The 17,482-nt window shown below is 53.2% G+C and overlaps 1 protein-coding gene across 1 annotated transcript; it reads left to right on the top strand.

The window, feature by feature from the left end:
- Positions 1-12,426: 12,426 nt before the first annotated feature.
- Positions 12,427-17,251, top strand: NPPC (natriuretic peptide C). The gene is made up of 3 exons (XM_004262594.3): positions 12,427-12,747; positions 13,195-13,505; positions 16,770-17,251. Exons 1-2 carry the CDS (start codon positions 12,658-12,660, stop codon positions 13,483-13,485), a joined length of 381 nt encoding a protein of 126 aa, XP_004262642.1. The 5' UTR covers positions 12,427-12,657; the 3' UTR covers positions 13,486-13,505; positions 16,770-17,251.
- Positions 17,252-17,482: the final 231 nt, after the last annotated feature.

Raw genomic sequence — 17,482 nt, 5'->3', positions numbered from 1 at the left:
CAGGGAATGGACACAAAAAAAGATTTCAAGAATTTTCTGGTCAACCTTACCTTGACGTGAAAAATCTTGACACGTGAACTTGGTGATGCAGCACAGGTTACCTATGAATCAGGAAAAAGAAAAACTATTTTAATTTTTCAAAAGTTAGAATATAATAAAGAACTTTCATAATTTTTTAAACATTACCATGTTTGAGGCCCACTCGGAGAACTGTGACTATGGGAAGTCAACCCCCTACCACCCCCTGGTCTGGAGGGGACCAAATTCCTTTCTGTGGAAAGTTCAACTGCCCTCAGGTATTTGCCCAGGTTCTCCCAGCTTCAGTGCAGCAGGAACCCTGAGATTGAACCCCACAAGCAGCTCTAGGCTGACCACCTTATGCACTACAGCAAAGAGATTTCTTCCTTGCCAGCTCCAGAGAGGGAAAAATCCCTGGAAGTTCTTTGAAGGGCCTGGCTTGGGCCACATACCCAGCCCCGAGTCAATCATGTAGCCACGGGGATGCAACCTGTTGTAGAAAACCGTTGTTCTTCAATTCCCACTACCTCTTACCCTTACCGTTACCTCTTACCCATTGATTTGGTGATGGTAATCAAATCTCCTTTGGAGACCCATTCTTCCCTCATTTGTCAGGGTTCTTCTGGGGCTGTCAATCTCCATACCCCACCTCTTGGCCCCAGAGACGTGCACTTGAGCTAAAACTGGCCAATCTATGAAAAACCATCTTCCCGGCCACAGTGATTGGGGACTCAGACAAATGGGGCCAGGCGGTTCTTTTCTAACATTCGGTCTAGATATCAGAGGAAGATATCTGAAGGTGTCTCCATCCTCGCCTCCATCCCCCAGCACATGGAGAAAGGTCCCCTACAGTGGGAGAGAATACAGTCATTACACAGAGGCAGAGGAGAGCTGTGGGGAGAAAGAGATGTGGCATCGTTTAAATCACTGTGCCTGGCTGTGATTAGCTAATAGCCACCCTCCTTGGGCTTCCCAGTTATGCAAACAATAAAGTCCCTTACAGCTTGAGCTGGGTTTCTGTCATAGGCCAACTCAGGGGCCTGGGCCTGGTGAGATCTGAACCATGCGCCTATGTCTGTGGTCAAAGGGATAGGTCACTGAGATTGGTAGACCCCAATAAAACCACAGGGTGGGAGTAGAGGAAGATTTCCCCCAAAGAAGGGGGGCTGCAGAGGGACAGAGCAAACAATAATAGCCAAGCAAGTATGGAAACGTCATTTATCAAATAAATGGGGGTTTTATCCACTCCTAGTAGTCTATCACAAATCGGTTGCCGAAAAATAAAAGTACATAGAAAATTTAGTCAATAAAGTTGGATATATTAAACTTTGTACCCTACAGAGAATCGTCCTATTTTTAAGTACCCATTAAATCTTTATAAAAATAACATATATACAGGTACAAAGAAAATCTCAGTAAAGTTCAAATCTTAGAAATATTATAAGTTCTATTCTCAGACCACAATGCAATAAAATTAAAACTCCATAAGAAAAGTTTAAATGAAAATAAAATACAACTAATTAACATTAAATTTAATTTTATACAAGTTTATAATGTAATAATAACGTTTATATGGAAAAGCAAGTTTTCAGAAATTTTTTTAATTTGAAGGCAAAACCAGGGAAGTACCAACCAATCTATAGAACATATGTGGCGGTTGTCAAAGCTTTATGGTAGAGCAGATGTGAACACATTTATTTGCATTTAATATATAACAAATCACATGAAAATAAAATGATGAAAAAAATTATCACTACATTCATACGGGAAATGGATAATAATAACGTGTGAATAGCAAACTCTTATTCATACTATTTACCAGAGAACATTCCAGACAGGTTAAAGTTAACTACACACATGTATACACGTACACAACCATTAAAAAAATAAACCCACAACAGAAGAATATAAGTGTTTGCTCACCCAGTCTACTGAGACAGTGATGTCAGGACAAAGCGAGGGTTTCAGAGCAAACAGACCTCTGAGTTTCGGTTCCACCTGAGGTGCTTACTCAAATATTTAACATCTGTGAGCTCAGTTGCCTATCTGCACAATATAGGTAAAAATACCCAATTCACAAGAATCAAAGCCACTTCGTGGCCCACACTTTAGCCTCTGTAATGGACTTCCTCGGGCTGGGTGCTGGGGTTGCAGTGGGGCACCTTTAAGAACAGATGCCCCTGGGGAGAAAGGTCTGAGTCAAGTAACCACACAAGCACATAATTAAAGTATGGGAGGCTATGAGAATAGATTATATTTTTTAAATTTGTAAACATCGCAATATAAACATACAGAAAAGCAATGGAGTGAAAGAACACTTCATGATAAATATGAACAATAATATCAAAATATTTATGAAACTGATAAAATTATTTAGAAACTAGAGGGAGACAAGGCAACACTGAAGGTCTCTGGCAAATACGAGTAAAACTGCAGCATTAGCAGAGGACTTGGACAAGAGTACCCTAAATATGTACTCCAGGTCATACCCATCGGCCCAGAGCAGGTGAAGAGCTACCAAACCACAGTGCACTCACATCATCCGACTTTTCAACGAGCAGTTCCTCTGATTGAAGAAACAGAGCAAGAGAGGAAGGGAGAGAAGGAAGGAAGGAAAGAAGGAAGGGAGGGAGGGAGAAAAGAGAAAAACCCTATTTGTATCGAGATGTTTTTACCTGTATAATTTGTAAGCACACGACACTTAGCCCAAATCCTGCCTGTGAACTACTAATATTGCAGACTACTTAGATCCATGGAAAAGGTTATACAAAATAACATTACATGAAAAAGCTGGTCACAAGATATTAAGTGCACACTGATTCTAACTAGGCACGAATTTTGCCGGGAGGATCTGAAAGCCTAGGCGAGAAGTAGACAAGTCATGTGATATTGGTAGAGGTATTTGTACACTTGCCGTAGGTTTGACATTTCTGTTGATCTTGCACTGTATCATTGGGTCAATATTCTATTTTTTAAAAAAGGATTGATTTTAAAAAAGAACCTTCACAAATGAGCTTATTTACAAAACAGAAATGGAGTCACAGACGTAGAAAACAAACTTATGGTTACCAAGGAGGAAAGGGCGGGGGAGGGATAAATTGGGAAATTGGGATTGACATATACACACTACTATATATAAAATAGATAACTAATAAGAACCTACTATATAGCACAGGGGACTCTATTCAGTACTCTGTAATGACCTATATGGGAAAAGAATCTAAAATAGAATGGATATGTGTATACGTATAACTGATTCCCTTTGCTGTACAGCAGAAACTAACATAACATTGTAAATCAACTGTACTCCAATAAAAATTAATTTAAAAAATAAAAATAAAAAAGAACCTTCATCATTCCAGCCAAATAAGCTCGATGTTGCCCAGGTCATCTCCAGGCTGGATTCTGGAGAGTTCCTCAGGCCGAGATTTCCAAGCGAGCGAGAGCAGATGTGAAGGGCAGAGGCCTGGCAGGGCAAGCAGCAGGGGCTCCGCCTGCAGGACACAGCTGCCCGCTGCACCTGGCCTGGGGAGAGTCTTATCGCATGAGCTCTTGTGAAAGCCCCACGCCTCCAGGTCTCCAGCAAACATTTGCCGTTCCTTTCCTGTCACCACCCAGCTCTGCCCCTGTGCCCATGAGCTCATCGCCGCGGGGCAAGTCCTCCTGAGGTCAGATAACTGCCAGGGGCAGCTCCTTTCCCAGCCTCCTGGCCCTGCCCTGCTCCCCGGGGAGACACGGGGCTGCCCTGACTCCTGCTCTGTGGTTCCCCACAGAACAGAGAGCTGTGTGAGCTCGACTGAAGTCCTGGGGGTGAACAGGCCCTCCCACCCAAGCGTCGCCCGCCCTCCCAACCCCCCATCATGGCCTTGCCTTGTTCTGGGGACTGCTCAGCCCCTGGGACCAGGCAGACCCCTGTCCACGTCTGAGCCACTGTCCTGTTTCTGTCTCAGTCTCTGACTCTGCGGCAGCCCTGGACCCAGCAGCCTCCCAGGTGGGTGTCAACCAGAGGAGATGCTGGGAGAGGGGAGTTGAAAGCTGTGAGGATCCCCACCCGAAGGCAAAAAGGGAGGCTGTGCCCCGCCGGCCCAGGTTCTCGGCCCCTTTTCCCTGGCAGCTTTAGCCCCGCCCCCATCCTCACCCACCCACCCCGGCTGGTGGGGGAGGGCTTCTCCGTGTGGGTCACAGCTGATTCGATCATGGAGCTCAGGTGTGAGGGCCAAGCCCCCAAGCCCGTAGCTTGCGGGAATCCAGGGTGGTCCCAGGGGTCCTTCTCTCAGGGTCTCCCTGGCCTGGCTCTTTTCCCATGTACGAGACTCCCTGCCTTGCCCTGTCAGAAGCCCGGCCCAGCCCACCTCCCATGCTGGACGGCTGCAGCCCCAGACCACCTGATGCACGCCGCCCACCACGGCCGCACACACACGGAGGGCTGGTGTCCTGTCGCTAGAGCTCTCCGTCTCCCCAAACCAGTGTTCCCCACCCATCCAAGCCTGTCTTTCCCAGACCTCCCAGGAATTAAACAGGAAAGAATGAGAAAAGGGGACAGTGCCGTGGCAGAGAAATGGCCGCTGACAGATATGACAAAGGCCCCAGAACTCGAAGCCCCCCACCCCGTAGATGGGCCCCGGCGGCGGAGGAGCCGCGTCCTCGTCTTGGCCAAGCCTCTCAGCACATTCCCACGGGAGCCGCGCGGCGCAGCGTGGAGACAGCTGTTCCTCTCGGCAGATGTGCTCGCGGGGAGCGGGGTGCTCGCTCCCAGCCCGATCGTCGTGACTCGCTGGAGTCCAGCCAGCTCACCCATTAGGCCCTGCAGCCTGCTGAGCCCCGTGTGGGGCTGAGGGCAGAGCCAGGAGTCGGTCGGGGCCTCCACGGCCCCATCTGCGAAGTGGGGCGGCTGGTCGTTTCGCCAGCTCCTTCCTTCTGCAAGGACAGAGGCTGTGTCTGTCCCTGCTGCCCCCTGAGGCTTAGTACGGTGGCCGCCTCCAGTCTCTGTGCACTTACCGAGCACCCACTGTGTGGCAGGCGATGTGCGGAGAGCTGGGGCGACTGAGACAGACAGGGAGGTCCCTGAGAAGCTGACAGAGGGAGAGAAGGAAGCCCCACTGGTATTAGGGCTGTGGGACCCCAAGGCTGGGGCCCGCACTGTCTGTGCTGAACTGGAGGACAGGCCCGTGGGAATCAGCCAGCCCAGGAAGAGACTTAGTGCTCACAGGGACATCACACCAGAGATGCCACATCATTTCAGGTCCTAACCAGGCCCTTCTGCCAGAAACCAGGCTGCCTTGGCGGGTCTCCTGCCCCAGCAGGGCTCAGAAACCAGTCCCAAGGGTCACACACCTGGGTTCTCAGTGAGCAGCCCTGGCCATACCACCCCAGTCTGACAGCTGCTCTGCTGCCCTGCGGGAGGCACCAGATGAAAACTCAAGGGGCAAAGAGAAGGTGGCACGCCCACGGTCCACGCGGGGTCTGGCACCTGGAGCTATGGGGCCGGAATGACCAGAGTATGATGCTTAATCCCTCTGAGTCAAGATCCCTAGGGGTAAAAGGAAGGTACAGGACTCCAGCCTCTGGGTTCCTTGATCTGGGCACTGTTCTCTGAAGCCTGGTGCCCCTTCTCCCAGCCCAGCATGCAGACTCCCAGCCCTCCCACCCGCCTTTCCTGGCTCAGCCACCACCCAGCTTTCTGGATTTTCTCATAACACATCACTCACCACTTTGTGTTTCTCTTAGCTCCGTGAAGCCTTTCCTGCTTGAGAAACACATTTGGATCTAATGGGGTAAGAAGGTGCTGAAGTTAGAAATATTTGCTTAATTTAGTAATATGTATGAGCATATGTCACATTCATTTTACCAAAGTGAACTCTCCCCCACAGGCTGTGAGCTCGGGTCAGGGACTGTCTAATTCTATAGAGTCAGCGTGATATTTTTATCATCAAGACAACATGGCCAGCACAGGCAGCCTGGACCCAATCATCAAATGTTGTCCTGACAATTTGCTTTCTGTTTCCACAGGGGAGCTGCTCAGTCCTTCCTAATTGTCTTCTCTATGTGTTGTCCCCTTTGCCCTTGTATCCATCACTGAAGGTGGAGGAAGAAGGCTGATGTCTCCAGATGTCCTCACCCTCACATCAGGAGCTGTCAGGGTGCAGCGAGGCTCTGGCAGACTGGTTATTCCAGGAATGAAATTTTGGAGAGGTCAAGCTGTGGGCACCAGGGCCTGGGTAACTGTGGGATCATTCAGGGTACTTACTTGTAAGCAAAAAAGCCTGACTCTGAAAAAAAAAAAAAAGCCTGACTCTGGCTGGGTGAAGTAGAAAAGGAATTTATTTAAGGGGTATTGGGTAGTGGAGAAGGCCTGGCAACAACCCATCCAGGACCAGTCAAGCTGCAGAACAGATCTAGCGAGGCCCTCAGTGCCGGCCCTGCCACCAACATTTATGATAACACTGTGTCGGTGACAGCCCTGACACAGGACAGTGGATGCTACCACACTGCCCCTGTGCCCTAGGAAGTGCTCTTGCAGTGTGTCTAAGAGTGTTCTGCATGGCCCTGGATTCTCTGAAGCAACGGCTCCTCATTTAAAACCTAGGGCTGGCCCATCTGGCTGGGGGACTCCAGGTCACACACCAATGTGTTCTGTAGGGGTGGTTAGGCAAGCAAGCATTTGACATCTCAGCTTCTGCAGTGGGCTGAGAGCTAGGCAGCAAAAACCCACTGACCTGTATCCACTACACACAGGGCGTGTCTCCCCTTTTTACCATATCCAAGGACCCCAAGACTCCAAATCAGCTACTCGATCAGAAGTCCTAAACCCTGCTCAACTCTAAGCTGGGGCCTCCTCTCTTAAATTATTTTACCCACAAGGCAAAACAGGCCATCATTGGTGGGGAAGGACCCTTCTTCTTCTTGCCCAGCCTGCACTGGGACACAGGGACCTTCCTGGGCGATCCAGGAGAAAAGTTTGTTGTGTGATGTTGCACGTTGGGCCCAGAAACAATTCACACAGGCACAGGGGTGGTTTTCAAACAATTTATGGGCTTTGGGCTTAAAAGTGTTTTCTAATCCCTGTAGAGACCAGATTGCAAAAATGGATGTTCCTCCAACCCTGTTAGCATCTGGCTTGGTCATGACGCTCTCTTGCTAGTGTTCTCTGGTCATTCTCGTTTTAGAAATTGACTGCTCACCACAAGGTAGTTGGTGGCCACACACTCCTGGGGCAGAAATCTGCAGAGGAGTTTCTGGCTTGGAAAATCCAAAGACGTGGCTCCTTGAGCTGCCTGGTGGCCCTAGCTCGTGGCAGGCCCGTCCTATGGTGCCTTCTGTGAAAGTGCAATGTCAAGAGACTTCTGTAAGACACTTGGGGTGGCTTCTGTCCACAGGGAGAAGCCCCCTTCCTTGAAGACTGTGACCTCCAACAAATCTGAAACACTGTCTCTAAGACCAGACAATAGACAGCCTCCTCCCAGTACATACCAAGAGCGTAGGCTCACTGCAGGGACCCCCCCCCCCTCCCAGGACAGCAAGGAGTAGCTCCCTGCTTGGAAAAGCTCCATATGGCCAATATTTTACCAGAACCCAGCCAAGGCAAGCTCAGTCCCCAGGGCGCAGAGCCTGGCAGCAGATCCATTCCCTCTGCAAACATCTGGTGCGTGCACCACGCTAAGGTCGGGATGCGGAGCCATCTTTTGCTGGGAAGGTCCCTCTCCTTCACCTCCCTAATCACTTTCTCAGGGCTTAAGCTTCAGCCTCTACTCCCTCACCTGCCTGTTGATAGTCACGAAATGAGCAGTCGTTTCCCCCAGGGAACTGAGCCTATCTGTAGAGACTGTCTGTCTTTTATTCTTGAAAAGGGAAAAAAAGGCAGGGTGGTGGTGAGGGATAAACTCTGACGTCATGCGCTTGCGTAGGACAGAGGGGTTGGAGGCCATCTGGAGCAGGTGCTGGCAGGGCCCCTGGGAAAGGAGAAGCAGGGCAGCTGGCTCATCAGGTGGGAGTGTCCTGGGGTCAAAGACCTCATGGCACGATGAAGTTAAGGTTTTCTGGAATTTCTGTCCCGGGAAGGATGGATGATGCTTCCTTGGCCTCTGGCTCCTCTCCTAAAGCCAGGCCCGACAGGTGCAGGACTCCTGGAAGAGGTACCAAGCTCAAGGAGACCTGGCCAGGCTGTGCCTCTGCATCCTCTGTGGGTCCCCACCACCAACAGATCTGAGGAGTCTCAGGAGTGCTAGACCCTCCCACCTGGGAGTGTGTCTTGTGCAGTGACATTCAGATCCCTCTTCTGCCCCAGCTGCTTCCTCCTACCTTCGTCTAGGACTCAGAAACCTCTTGTCGGGCCTCCTGACTCATCTGCCCCTATCCAGGAGGCAGGGAAGGCTTTTTCCCAAATACAGATGGTGAAACTGAAGGCTCCAAGCAGTGATGAGATTGGCGAGGGTCCCGCTGCAATTTCCCTGCCGGCCTCCATGAGATCTGCTCACCGCCTGTTCAGTGTCCTCTCTGGGAAGTTATGCAGCTGGAAGGGGGCCCCTGGGATGAAATAATTGCGGAGAAAACAGATGGACAGCAGAGCAATCCTCCCCTCGTCTGTGTGCCTGAGAATCCTCTGCAGGGCCAGGAGGGGGCGCTGTTACACAGGGAGCTTGTTTCCCTGCTCCCGGGGAGGGGAGGTGGACAATCCTGTCTTAGCCACCCCTTCCCCAGCCTCCAAAAAGGCCTTATGAGCACTTTTCTCATCTCATCGAGGCCCACTCTTACCTCCTATAGGATCCTGGTAGTGGACTGAACCTCAACTCTGCTCCAGTAGGGCCCATCAGTGGTAGGCACAAAAGTCTTACCTTGCCCTCGTGGAGGAAGGGAAAAAGAGAAGAGGGGCCCACAAGAACAGAGTCTTTTCTCTCCATGTCCTTTCAGAGGTCCAGGAGGGAAAGTCCTAGCTGTGCAACTCTCTGATGCCTGGAGTTTGGCACACCGGCCTGGCTCTGACTTCTCTCTCCCACTCCCTCTCTGTGTCCCCTGACAACTGATCACCCTCCTTCGGCCTCACCTGTCAACCTACTCCCCCAACCTACTCTTGCCTCCTCTGGGCACTCCTACCTGAAGCCCCTCCCCCTTCTTTCCCTAGCTCTGGGCACTCATGTTTTCTTTTACTGCATCCCACTAAGCCTGGGTGCGTTCCTCCCAGTAGCCCAAAGGGAATCACTCTGTTTTCCATCTGGGTTTCCCTCCTCTCTCCTTTCTCTCCTCCTGCCTGCCGGGTCTCCTTTCCCAGCTCAGCACAGACTTTTCCTTCTCCAGGAAGCCTGCCCTGCTAGCCCAAGCTGGGGGAGCTGTCCTCCCTCCCTGCCATTGTCCTTTTGGGCCTACAAAGCTAGTGCCTGTTGCCTGGGTGGAGGGGTGTCTTCCCTGCCAGGATGGAACCCCACAGGCTGCACGGATGCTCAGTGAATACTTGGGGAATCAGTGGATGGATAATTGACAAATGACAAGATTCCCTACAGAACTGCCAGGCTCCTGAGGCCCAGTGGCCTTTTCTCTCTCCTTTGCCATTAGGAGGAGTTTTCACACTGAGCGTTCGATAAAGTGCCACAAACAGTTCACGTTCAGCGGCTCAGTGGGTCCAACTTTCCCAGGCCTGGCCCCTGGGGCCAGAGCAGGAAGGAGCAAACCTCATGAGCAGAAAGCAGGGAGAAGTGACCTGGGCCCCCAGTCTAGGCCTAGGGGAGAGAGAGAGCCTTCTCTGCAGCTTCCTGGGCAAAGAAACCAAGGAGGAGTTGAAACCTTCAGTTGCCAAGGCGGTCATGCGCTGGTTCTCTCCTTCCCTGAAGGTCCCTCCAGCATCATCCTCCCACTTCTACCCATCTACCTCCCAAGCCCAGGCTAAGCAGGAGCTGCTCCATGGTCTGCCCCAGGGAAGCCTCATGCCGCAGTTAACTCTTCCAGGATCTGATCTGCCCCAAATGACCACAGGCCAGTGGTCAGAAGTGAGGGCTCACCAGAAGATTCCTCTTCCAAAGAGGGGAGGTAGATTCCCAGGTGTTGGTTCTGTCCACACTGGGGCGGGGTCAGTTTATTGTATTTAGTCTCAAAGCTCAAAGAGAGAGGAGACCTAGATGGTTACCCAGCTGTCACCAAGAAGACAGGAAGAACCAGCCTACAGATATTCGGACAGAAGGAGGTGCCCATGGGACACTGGAAGCTCCCAACCTGTTCTCAGTAAGGGGTTTCAGAGGATGTACCTCTTGCCCCCTGGAAACCAGTCCAGTGCCTGGCTCAAGAATCAATCTGGGGCTTCCCTGGTAGCACAGTGGTTGAGAATCCGCCTGCCAGTGCAGGAGACAGGGGTTCGACCCCTGGTCCAGGAAGATCCCACATGCTGCGGAGCAACTAAGCCCCTGCGCCACAACTACTGAGCCTGCGCTCTAGAGCCCGCGAGCCACAAGTACTGAAGCCCGTGTGCCACAACTACTGAAGCCCGCTCGCTCTAAGGACCGTGCTCTGCAACAAGAGAAGCCATCGCAATGAGAAGCCTGCACACCGCAACAAAGAGTAGCCCCCAGTCTCCACAACTAGAGAAAGCCCGCGGGCAGCAGCGAAGACCCAACACAGCCATAAATAAATAAATAAATAAATAAATAAATAAATAAATAAATAAATAAATTTATTTATTTATTTAAAAAAAAATCAATCTGCCTGGCTCCTTAAACCTGTATAAACAAAGCAAGTCTCAAAGAAGTTCCAGATTGGGTAACATTCCTCTTCGTCCAGTAGACAAAGAGGAGAGGGGACTTCCATCGTCCACCTGGAGCTCCCTCCCTCTTTCCCTTCTTATACCTCTTCCTTTCTCCTCAAATGAAAGAGTGGTGCCCCTCTATGGGTGTTACCATGCGGAGGCAATCAGGCTGGCTGCCCGGAGGTGATGAGTCAACTCACACAAAGGATGCCCTGCTGATGTCTGGATCGTCTTGGAGTTCAGGAAATTCTGCTACCCCAAACTCAGGCCTCTGGTGTAGGTTATTTCCTAAACAAAGGGACCTGCACTTTCCCGCGCAGAATGCCAGGGTGGGGAAGAGAAAGCAGATGGTTTGGCATTGCGTCCCGGCTCTGGGCTCAGGCTTTGCTGTGGGATCCACCGCATGACACTTGGTTCTCCCGGCCCCTCTTGATTCCTGTGGCGTTCCCGCGGGGGGCTCAGCTTCCTTTCCTCGCAAAAGGTCGTCCAGGTGCCTCCAGCCCTCAGGGTAGTCTTGGTGCTTGGGGTCCGCAAGCACTCCCCTACTCTCCGCTGTCCAGCCGAGTCCCCTGCTCCGGAGGCAGTGCAGTCATAGATTCCTGCATCTCACTCAATTCTTACGGTTCTCTGCCTCCGCGGCCCATCCCGAAGGACTCCTCAGAACCCGAGGGACCGAGACGCCCTGCCCAAGGAGAGCAAGTCGTGAGCAGCAGCGATACTTGGGCGTGTTCCGACAACTATGGTAGGGACCACTCTGAGGCAGAAAACGCGAAGGCGACCACCTGTTACGGCTCACAGAAACCAGACTGGGCTCGGGGCTGGGTGAAGCTCGCTCCCCAGACTGTGCAGGTGCACAGGCCACTGGAGCGGACAGCCACACGCTGCGGATCCTCGAGTGGGTGCAGTCGAGGTCAGGCGCGCACCCGTCGGTGCAGAAGGAAGCCATCTGGCGGGTCAGACCCGGGGACGTTCTGTAGGGCCGGCCTGGGCTGAGGGCGCACTTAGAGCCACAGCGGCGGGCCCAAGATGCTGCCGCACACACGCATGAACCCTCGCATCTCGTTCGCGTTTCGCTCCCAAACACACCCGCAGGCGAAAAGCTCGCACTGTCCGGTGAAGGACTCGCGCTCTCCCCTGCGGCCCCGGGCAAACCCCGCTCTCTCTGTGCCTACCTCCCGGACCTCTGGCCCCATCCTCTGCCTCCCCAAGCTAAAGGCGTCGGTGCGATCTGAATTACTGTCCCGGCGAGCAGGTGAAAGGTGGAGCCGCAGCGCCAGGCCTCGCGCCTGTCAGGTGCCCCGGGAAGAGATTGGCAACAAGGCAGATCTGCGTGGATTTCGGGCTGTGCCAACTTTCTGGCTGTGTGACTTTGGGCAAGTTACTTAATTCCTCTGAGCCTATCTTTGCACTTGCAAAGAGGGAAACTGATCCTTTCCAGGAAGAGCGTGTGCTGAGGTCCAACCTTGTGCGCAGGGCAGCGGGCGCACAAACGCTTGGCATGCCAGAGCGCGCTCCCTGCAATTCGAGTTCCCTTGTGCGCGCCGCTTTGCAGCTTGGAGCGCAGTCGGGAGAGAGCCCGCCGAGCCGCGGGATCCCTCCGGGGTGGGATGAGGCGGGGGGGCAGAGGGGGAGCCCCCGCGGACCCCTCCCGGCCCTCGGCGCGAGTGCCATTGGCCCGGGCGGCCCTGTGGGCGGGAGGATGACATCAGCGGCAGGTTGGATTATAAAGGCGCGAGCGGAGCCGCGGGCTCAGAGCGCACCCAGCCGGCGCTGCGCAGCACTGGGACCCGGACCCGCACCCGCGTCGCAGCCCGGCCAGCCTGCTCCGCGCTCGCCTGCCCGTCTGCCCGTCTGCCCGCCGGCCCGCGCACCCTTGCTGCCGCCGGTCTGCGCCCAGCCACCCCACGGGCACCATGCACCTCTCCCAGCTGCTGGCCTGCGCCCTGCTGCTCGCGCTACTCTCGCTCCGGCCCTCCGAAGCCAAGCCCGGGGCGCCGCCGAAGGTGGGTGCTGTCGCAGGGACGTCGGAACTGTGAGGGGCGGTGGTAGGGCTAGGGGGTCTAGGAGGGTGTGGCCCGCCGGAGGGAGCAGAGGGGGCGGGAAGGCGGCTCTCTCCCTCCCCTGAGACGTGCGCGGGTGAGAGCTGGGGAGCCCTCGAAGCCCGGACTCGGGAGAGCATCGACAAATGCGCAGCCTCTGCCTCAGTGTGGTCAGCCCGGCAAGGGGCAAAGGAGAGGAGGGCAAGGGGCTCCCCGAAGGAGCGGACATCGGCGGCCGCGTGGCAGGTGGATGCAGGGCCGAGCCGTCCGGCACCTCTGGGGGCGCGCTCAGGACTCGAAAGGACAAACCGCGCTGGCCGGAGTGTCGGGCTGGAGCATCAGCGGCCCCGCAAAGTCCCCCCGCGCTGCCGCGGTGCGTCCCTTCACCTGCCCGTTCTTTCTTTCTGACAGGTCCCGCGCACTCCGCCAGGGGAGGAGGTGGCCGAGCCCCAGGCTGCGGGAGGAGGTCAGAAGAAGGGCGACAAGACTCCCGGGGGTGGCGGCGCCAATCTCAAGGGCGACCGGTCGCGACTGCTCCGGGACCTGCGCGTGGACACCAAGTCTCGGGCGGCGTGGGCCCGTCTTCTGCAAGAGCACCCCAACGCGCGGAAATACAAGGGAGGCAACAAGAAGGGTTTGTCCAAGGGCTGCTTCGGCCTCAAGCTGGACAGGATCGGCTCCATGAGCGGCCTGGGATGTTAGTGCGGCGACCCCTGGCGGCGGTGAGTACTACCAACCCCGGCCGCCGGGAGCTCTTGCACACCCAGCTTCCCGTGAAGCCCCCCAGAACCAAGCCTGCACCCCCTCCCGCAGGCCGGCTCCTCTCTGATCCCCTGGACCTTTCCGCCTCCCAGCCAGACCATCTGGGCACAAGATTGAGTGTGTGTGCTAGACATTTGCCCCCAACACCATTTATCATCCCATTTTACAGATGGAGAAAGTGAGGGATAAAGTGGTCAGGGAACTTTGGCAAGGTCAGAAATGGCTCAGCATGGATGGACCCACCTGGCTCCCTCTGGAGAAACAGAGACAGCTCGGGGGGGGGGGTGTGTGTGGTCCCACCCACCCCAGGGCCATAAGGCAACCAGCAACACTGACCCCAGTTCTCCAGCTGGGGGAATTGAGGGCTGATCCTGGGTTGGTGGGAGCAGAGGAGGAAAGGCATACATACGAGTCAAGGGTAAGTTGATCTGCTAGCCACTGCATCATGGTGCCGGGCAGTAAGCAGCCCAGTGGTCAGGACAGCTCCCTGGGTCTGTTGTCTCTGTGATGGGACAGACTTGGAGCGATACCTGCCCCCTCAAGGTAGGGAGAATAGCCATTTGTTAGCATCACCAGGGAGCATTTCTGCCCCAGAGCATTCTGATTCTTGTCCCTTCTCTAAACCGTGGCCGTGGGCAAACTGGCCTGTCCAGGGTCCTGACGCTGCAGCAATCCGTGTGACTTCAGGATCGAACCTCAGTGTTCGTGGCACTATTTTAGGGCAAGGAAAAAGAAACTAAAATAATCTATTTTTTTGCCCCAACCTGAAACTCAACATGTCCCAAACTGAGCCCCGCCCCCCCTCCTCCTCCCCCCCCCCCCACCATGCCTAGGCTCCATACCTGGGTTTCTGGTATGGCCTCCTCCGCCTCCACCAGGCTGGAAACCCCTGTGCTACCTTCAGCCCTGGCCGGGCGCTGCACCCCTGGCAAGGTACAGCGGCAAATGTCCTTCCCTCCTCTCTCCACTCCCCTCCATTCCTGCTGCCCATCAGTATCCATGGAGAAACAACATCCCAACCTCTGGAACTGACATTCGAGTGATTTCGAACCTGACCTCCTGGTGTCCAGCCTTGCCTGCAGCCAGCTGCTGTCATTCCCTGTCCCACAGTCTTTCTGTCCCACTGCAGGCCAAGCTGTGTTCTCTCATCCCAGAAGCCTTATCAATGTCTACACTGTCTTCCCCCAAAGGACAAGAGCGCCCATCTTTGAAGGTCTCCAGTGCAATGCCTGAGCCTTTTTTACTACACAGAAAACTTTTTCACCTGAGCTATGGTTGTTGGTGAACCTGTTTACCTCCCCAAATTAACTCATGAGCAACTTAAGGGCCGGACACTAGCCTAAGATGAACTGGGGCCTGCAGGATGCCCAAAGGAGCTCTTTAAAATGTCTGTCAATGACCCGGAAAACCTGCCCCACCCAGCTTAGGAGCACTCCTCGCCCGCCTGCCCTAGCATTTAGCTGGTGTCCTTCCTCTCTGCAGCCAGACTTGGCCAGGCTGTGTGCTCCTCCTGCAGGGGCTCCGTTTGTCTGAGATCTTGACTTGTCATGATTCTGGCACTGGTGGACCAGCCTTTAGAAGCTACCATTGTGATGGGTTTGTTCTATTCTCTCCTGTCTCAACAATGAAGAGACGGAGGAGCCACAGGCGTCCAATTTTCAATTTGTGAATTAAGCACCAAGTTCAAACTTCAGAATCCAAACAGAGGTTGTTCTGTGAGTTAGCAGGAGATGAGGTCCTAGAAAGTGCCTGGCATGCACGTCCCCATAGACCCCTTGTTGTTGGATGAGGCTGCCTGTGGGTACCAGGTATTCGCGGAGAGAGGTACTCCACAGGTGGAATCCAGGTTGCTAATGCTTCCTGACCCCTTTGACCAGGGAAGCTTGTCAACCTCCTGGAAGTTCTCTTTTAGCTGAATGCCCACCTCCACCACCTTTAACCTTCTCAACCCCACCCTCACCCCCAGCCCCGTGAGAAGGCAGAGCATCCTTCCTGTTGCCTGCAACCTCCTAGGGGAGATGCCCAGGGTATCTCACTGTCTGGGCTTAAAAGAGAAAGACAGCTTAGGGTTTTCCCATTAATGAAAGCTCTTCTGAGGCTGTGGCCATTTGTCTATACAGGAGTTGACTTTGGCTCTAACCAGCTGCCATAATGACTGTCGCTGATGGTTATAGCCTTGATTATAAAATGCTGATGGCAGCGATGAGGTGTGGAGGATGCCTGAATGAACCCGTTGCCAATGGGGCCCAGAGACATCACAGACATCTGTCCTCTGTTTAAACATGTGGGACGGCAGAGAAAGGGGTTGAGGAAGTTCATCAAGGCCTTGAGGCCCGGGGTCCCTCTGCCAGGACTGTCCTCTGGAAGGGCACCACCCTGTCTCAGGAGGAAGCCTTCCTCTGGCCCCCGAACACCCACACACCCATTGGCAGAGACTGGGTGCAGCCCTCATCAAATGACTCTGCCAACTCACAAGCCAGCAAACCCAGCACGACCACTCATTTCCCCAGGGCCAGTGTGACACACCATTTCCTTTGATTCTGAAGGGGACCCTTTCTGAGGAGAAGCCAGCTGGGGAAGGAAGTGCTATTTATGGGCAGCTGTGACCCAGACACTCTGCCAATGCCCAGTGTGTGGCCCGCTGTTGAATCTTAAAGCCAGCCCTGGGAGGTGGCTATTATCCCATTTTATGGGTGAGGAAAGCGATACTCAAAGCTATGCATGGCCATCCAGGAAGTAATATTCAGTTGGGACTTGAGTCCAGATTTCCCAAATCTTCAGATGCTTCTCTCCCCCTTCCCTCCGCCATCCCCCAGACACGTAAAGCACCTGACGGAGGGTTTGTATTGTAGCAAAAAATAGAGGTGGGCCGGGGGTGGGTGGCGGGGCTTCATTTTCCATTCCCTTTCCCTCACTGTGTCTCACGGAGAGCCAAGGACAAGGCCTGCACTTAGTCAGCGGGGGAGGAGGGCTGGCTGACTTTCTGGTTCCACCTGTGCTGGGGCAGGAAGTGCCAAGGACACAGCAGGCGATGGATGAGGGCCTGGAGAGGCCCGGAGTGGAAGGGCCCTTTTTCCTCTGCAGGAAGGCCTTCATCAGGGCCTGTAGGGCAAAGGTGGAGGCATTTTGCCTCCTGCTACAGCGGGAAAGGGAGGAAGGTTCTAGAAGTGCGCTGTAGGCTGGGCTTTCTCAGCTGAGTGTCCCTTGGCCCCTCTGTGTTTCAGGATTGGGAACTTGCTCCGTTTTGCTGAGGTCATCCTTGGTCATCAGCCTCCCAGCATCTGGAAGCACCTCCAGCGCAATGTGGCTTTTACATTTCTTTTTTTTTTTTTCCTGGTACTGGGAATACACAACACCAGCTGTTTTATTATTATTTAGGGAGGGGGGTATGACTTTATTGTTTGTTTATTTTTTAATGAAAAATAAAAAGTTATATATTATATATATTATATACACAAAACACACACACCTACACCGACGTGATGACAAGGGACAGTTTTTAAGAGACTGACAAAACCAGCTGTAAAACATTGCTGTTTGTAAATTCATGTCATGCATAAATGTATTTATGTTGTAAAGCTATTTATATTGTTTATAAAGAGATATTTATAAAAATTTTATTTATGTAACTAAATGAAAGAAGTCAATCATTGTAATGTTTTTGTCTTAACTAGTTGAAAAATGTAAAAAAAAGTCATTCCATGAACATCTTGAAAGCTGTCTTTATTTACTCATTGCACCTTTTTTTAAGAATTAGTCTGAGAAGGAGGGAGAATGCGGAAACAAGGCTTTTGCCTCTAAATAGATCTAGCAGCCCGTTCCCAATTCTGGGTTGATTTGTATCAGAATCCCCCAGGAATCTTGTTAAAAATACAGATTCCTGCCCCTATCCACCCTCGGATCTACTGAATCTGACCTCCAGGGGTAGGACTGGCCA

Source organism: Orcinus orca, chromosome 7 (assembly GCF_937001465.1).
Source record: "Orcinus orca chromosome 7, mOrcOrc1.1, whole genome shotgun sequence".
Lineage (NCBI taxonomy): Eukaryota > Metazoa > Chordata > Mammalia > Artiodactyla > Delphinidae > Orcinus > Orcinus orca.
The sequence above is the reverse complement of the archived record's forward strand: the minus strand, read 5'-3'. Positions and strand labels throughout refer to the sequence as shown.